Source organism: Notothenia coriiceps, unplaced genomic scaffold (assembly GCF_000735185.1).
Source record: "Notothenia coriiceps isolate Sejong01 unplaced genomic scaffold, NC01 NC01_scaffold00009248, whole genome shotgun sequence".
Taxonomy (NCBI): Eukaryota; Metazoa; Chordata; class Actinopteri; order Perciformes; family Nototheniidae; genus Notothenia; species Notothenia coriiceps.
The window spans coordinates 136,875-141,239 of record NW_011341949.1 but is presented as its reverse complement, the minus strand read 5'-3'; the positions used below and the strand labels follow the sequence as shown (position 1 = coordinate 141,239).

At 39.4% G+C, this 4,365-nt stretch overlaps 1 protein-coding gene across 1 annotated transcript; it reads right to left on the bottom strand.

Moving 5' to 3' along the window:
• Nucleotides 1–2,154: 2,154 nt before the first annotated feature.
• rgs1 (regulator of G protein signaling 1) lies at nucleotides 2,155–3,052 on the bottom strand. The gene is made up of 4 exons (XM_010770836.1): nucleotides 3,023–3,052; nucleotides 2,754–2,814; nucleotides 2,510–2,676; nucleotides 2,155–2,331 (listed from the first exon to the last, which is right to left on the bottom strand). Exons 1-4 carry the CDS (start codon nucleotides 3,050–3,052, stop codon nucleotides 2,155–2,157), a joined length of 435 nt encoding a protein of 144 aa, XP_010769138.1.
• Between the last annotated feature and the right edge of the window lie 1,313 nt (nucleotides 3,053–4,365).

The following is a 4,365-nucleotide window of genomic DNA, read 5'->3' as shown; positions in this document are numbered from 1 at the left end:
AGTATTGAGTGAAGGTGTGCATGCAATATACCGGCGGGCCAGATCTAATAGTAATTAGAAATTATCCTGCGGGCCGAAATTAAATTCTAAATTTTGTTGCAATGTTTTGCTACCTGCACTTACAGCTGCTTTGCTACTACTCCAAATCATAATGTAACTTTGATAACAATGGACGATATATCGATATATTCACAGTGCAGAATATCAAGCCTGGATACAAGCTGATTTTTACACTGTTGTGACACAACTTAACCATGACAACACACGTCAATATGTAGGGGAAGTCTTCTGCTAGAAAGGTAGAGAACACTCAATTGGGAGTTAATGCATGCAAAAAAATGTAACATCTGAATCAACCCATGCTCGTAAACATAAGAAATTTAAATATGCCATAACTCATTGGCCTAACAATACATGATAATACTGTAAGTCTTAACCTAAGAAAAGGTTTTTAAGCAAACTTAATAAGTTGCTTTTGAGTCACAAGTCGGAATTGTTTTATCACTTTATCTATTTTCATGTGACTATGCTTTACCCAAGCTAGATGTTAAAATGCTCGCTGTGGTGACATGAACTCTTATCTCAGACAATTTCGTTATCGGTTTCTGCACCCGTCTGTGAGTTTCCTCCGTCAGTCGGACAATTATATCTATGGCTCAGTTTTTGATAACTCTTTCACTTCCCTTCAAGCAACGTCTACTTTTGCTGGGCCTGAGAATAAGTAGGCCAAATTCAGTCTTTTTCACAGTACCCAATGAACTTCACCCTTCCACACACAGAGGGGAGTCGTTGAAGAGGAAGTTGTGGTGAGCAGCCTGTGTTGCCCTAAAATAATTCCCCCTTGAACATTCAATGCCACCAACAGAAGCAGAACAACATGTTCGTCTAACACCCACCGTCACATGGAGAAACCACTCCATGTCTACTTCCACTTTCCAAACACAAAAATCAGACAACAAACAAACGTTAAGGCCGCACAGGCGAAAGAGAACAATGTAGCATTTTATTTTTCCATATTGTTGAAGGTCATTCTTACATGCTGAGTTTACTCTCTTTGTGGATGTGAACATTATGTCCAAATGTGTTTTGTTGTGCTCCTTTGTATTTGCATGCGTTTTACATACAGTAGGCGATGACACAAGTTTGTATAATCCGCCATGTCCTGGCCATGACAAGGCAAAAAACAAACAGATAAAGCAATGACTACTGTCTAACACTATGAAGAAGTCTACATAGACACAATATAAACTGTGCTTCTTTGATGGTAGATTTAAATAAGGGAGAATAAGCTTAGTTAAAGAGGATTTTCCCATTACATCAGATTATTTGAACCCCCCTTGTACTTTTTCATGATGCATAAACACCTCGGTCTTTGGCTAATTTAAATGAAGACGTTCATGCGGTTCCTCCTCACAATGTACAAAATGCAGCAGAGATGTAAACCACACAAAGACAGAAAGGAAGTGTGAGGCAGTTTTTCCCTTTTTCGTTTTCAGTTGCTTCTTCTTTTTTTCAGAATTATGCTGCATGAAGGACTTTGTTGCCATCTGGTGTTTTATTTTACAACCAATGACCGTATTACAGTATACAGATGGGTTAGGGTTAGGGTTAGACGACAACAAAAGTGATTTGGATCACATTCAAGAGGGCCACACTCAAATGTCATTCAACCGATTTATGTTTAGTTAGATATACCAAAGATCAGGCAAGAAAAGCTGAAACAGAAGCATAGCAATACACTCACATATTTATTTGCACTTGAAATTTAAAGCATATTTGGATTTATATTGGTATAATCAATTAGATAAAGTGATAATAATACTTTACAATGAATCTTTTTAATAATTAATCTGGAGGGAAAAAGGTAATCATACAAGCATTATGTGCACAATCCCTTTATAGATTTTACCTTGACATAATTAAAGAGTTAAGGTATAATACAAGCTGCAAATTCTCTTGAGATGTAACTGTCTACTGAATCACACAGGTTAAGGAAAGAAAAAAAAGAAGCTATTTCTGCTACACTTGGGACTTGGATTGTATGGCATAAACCTGTTATCCACACTGAAATCAAAGAGCGCTATACAGCAGATGAGAGTCGGAAAGCAGATCTGGCGAGCCTCCATCTGAGAGGCTGTCAGTTTGGAAAAACAGTCACCTTGAATCGCTTCTCCTCAGCAGTCCCTGATAGATGTCAGATTTTAGGAAGCGCGGGTAGCAATCCCTGGCCATCAGACTGTAGATGAGCTTCTGTGCCGTATCAAAGGAAGTCAGGGAGGGCTTGGAGATGTTCTTTGTTATGTTTTCTCTGGTGCCGCAATCTATGTTGATCTGGAATCAAACGATATCGCCCGAAGGCGTCTTACAGCAGCTATTTTCATTCCCTATAAAGTAACAACTTGTGAGCACATTTCTAAGGTTCTACCACCGTTAAGCAGCCACTAAAGGCCTTCTAAATACAGAGTATGAATAAATAACTCTTTCTCTCTTTCAGCTTGCAGTTGTTTACCTGTCTCGGCGCTTCTGTTTGGACAAACTCGGAGTAGATCCTGTTGGCGGAGGAGATCATCTCTGGCGCCGTCTTGATTTTTTTATACTCCTCACAGGCAAGCCAAAACAGAATGTTCTCCTCACTGTACTGGGACTTCAGGAACTCCCGGAAAGCTATCTGCCCGGCTGAAAATCACAAAAATGTTTAGGTTGGATAGCAATATATACAATCACGTATATGCACAGACAGGAGAGACTCGTACCTTTACAACCAAGGACTTTGTCCACGGACTCACTCCAAGTCTCAACATCTCCCAGTGGATCCTTGGGAAAGCAACACAATCTACCCTTGAAAAGAGCATCAAGATCTATCACTAGCCAAGTTATCTGTGAACTCAACAGCACAGTGCACCTGCAAACCACACTTGCATGTTTTAAAATGACTTGCAAACAGTTCAGAGCATTGACATCAACCTTAAAAATCACTAGAAGACCCTTCAGATCTCAAGACACAATGCAAATTGAGACTTACAGTGAGAAAACTCCTCGATATTTTCCACATGGTTGCTGTAAGCTGTTGCCTGCTTAAAAAAGGTAAAGGCCCCCAAAAAATAAAATATGCAGTAACTCACTTTATAGCCATCTCCTAGTCCTGTTACGAAGAGAGACAAAGATAAGATCCTGCCAGACTGAAGATGGGGTTGTGATTGTTTGGAAAGGAAGGAGTCAAGTGACTGAACAAATCTAAATGACCTACACCCAACATGAATGGAATATATGGAAATCTTTATGCAAAGTGTTGTTGTCGGGAGAGACGGGGCATCCTTCCGTGTCTGGAAGAGCTCAGCTGTGATTTTAAATTACCGCAAATGTTCTACATCATAACTGTGGATTTGACAAAATGAGGATGGCAAGTACTTATATAAATAACCTGAATTAAGATGATTTAAACTACTAACTATTTAGATCTCCGTTCATCAGTAACTTCATAATAACTACTGTATATTCTACTTTGGGCAAGCAAGTATAATCATATAAAGTATATCATAACATAAAGTTCTGCCTGCTGTGGTAGAGCACTACATGTCAAATTCAGAACAGGATTTAACTAAAGGATTAAGCAATGGTCAGGAAGCTCCCAACCATAAACAAATAGCTAAAAACAAATTCACTATTAAGGAAAACTCTCGTCATCCTGCCATTTGCATATCTGCAGTGTTCCTTATTCATCAAGACAAAAGCATAAACAAGCATTAAATGAACAATGTGTGCCTTATACCTCAGGTAATGCTGGGGAAAGCCGATCTTTGAAACTAAAAGCGTATCATTTGGGAAGAAACGTTGCATGTTCATTAGTCAATGATGAGGGTATTACAATTCATCCTGAGGGGAACATGAATGAATGTGCTACATAGCATAGCAATCCATCCAGTAGTTGCCAAGGCGTGAACCTCATAGTGGTCCTCGAGGAAAAAACTCAGGGGATCACCAACTTCAGGTACTTCATTTAGTGCCGATGCCTTGAGTGGGTTAAGATATTTCGATGTTTGAACTTTTACATGTTGGCAGAGCTATGGGAAAAGTCAGAGAATCACTACAGTTGTTGGGATTCATCCTATGGGGAACATGAATATCTGTACAAATGTCCTTGCTTATCTATTTAATGGTGGTCAAGAGTTCATAACAAATCTTCTGGTGGTGCTACGGGAAAAGTCTGGGGAGCCCCAGAGTGAGTGGGATTCATCCTCTGGGGAACAGGATTGTCTTAATCACTTCCATGGCAATCCGTAAAGCACTTATTGGAATTGTTCAGTCCGGACTAAAATGGTTGACAGTCCAACCAACTGGCAGAAAATAAACATTAGCATTCTTCGA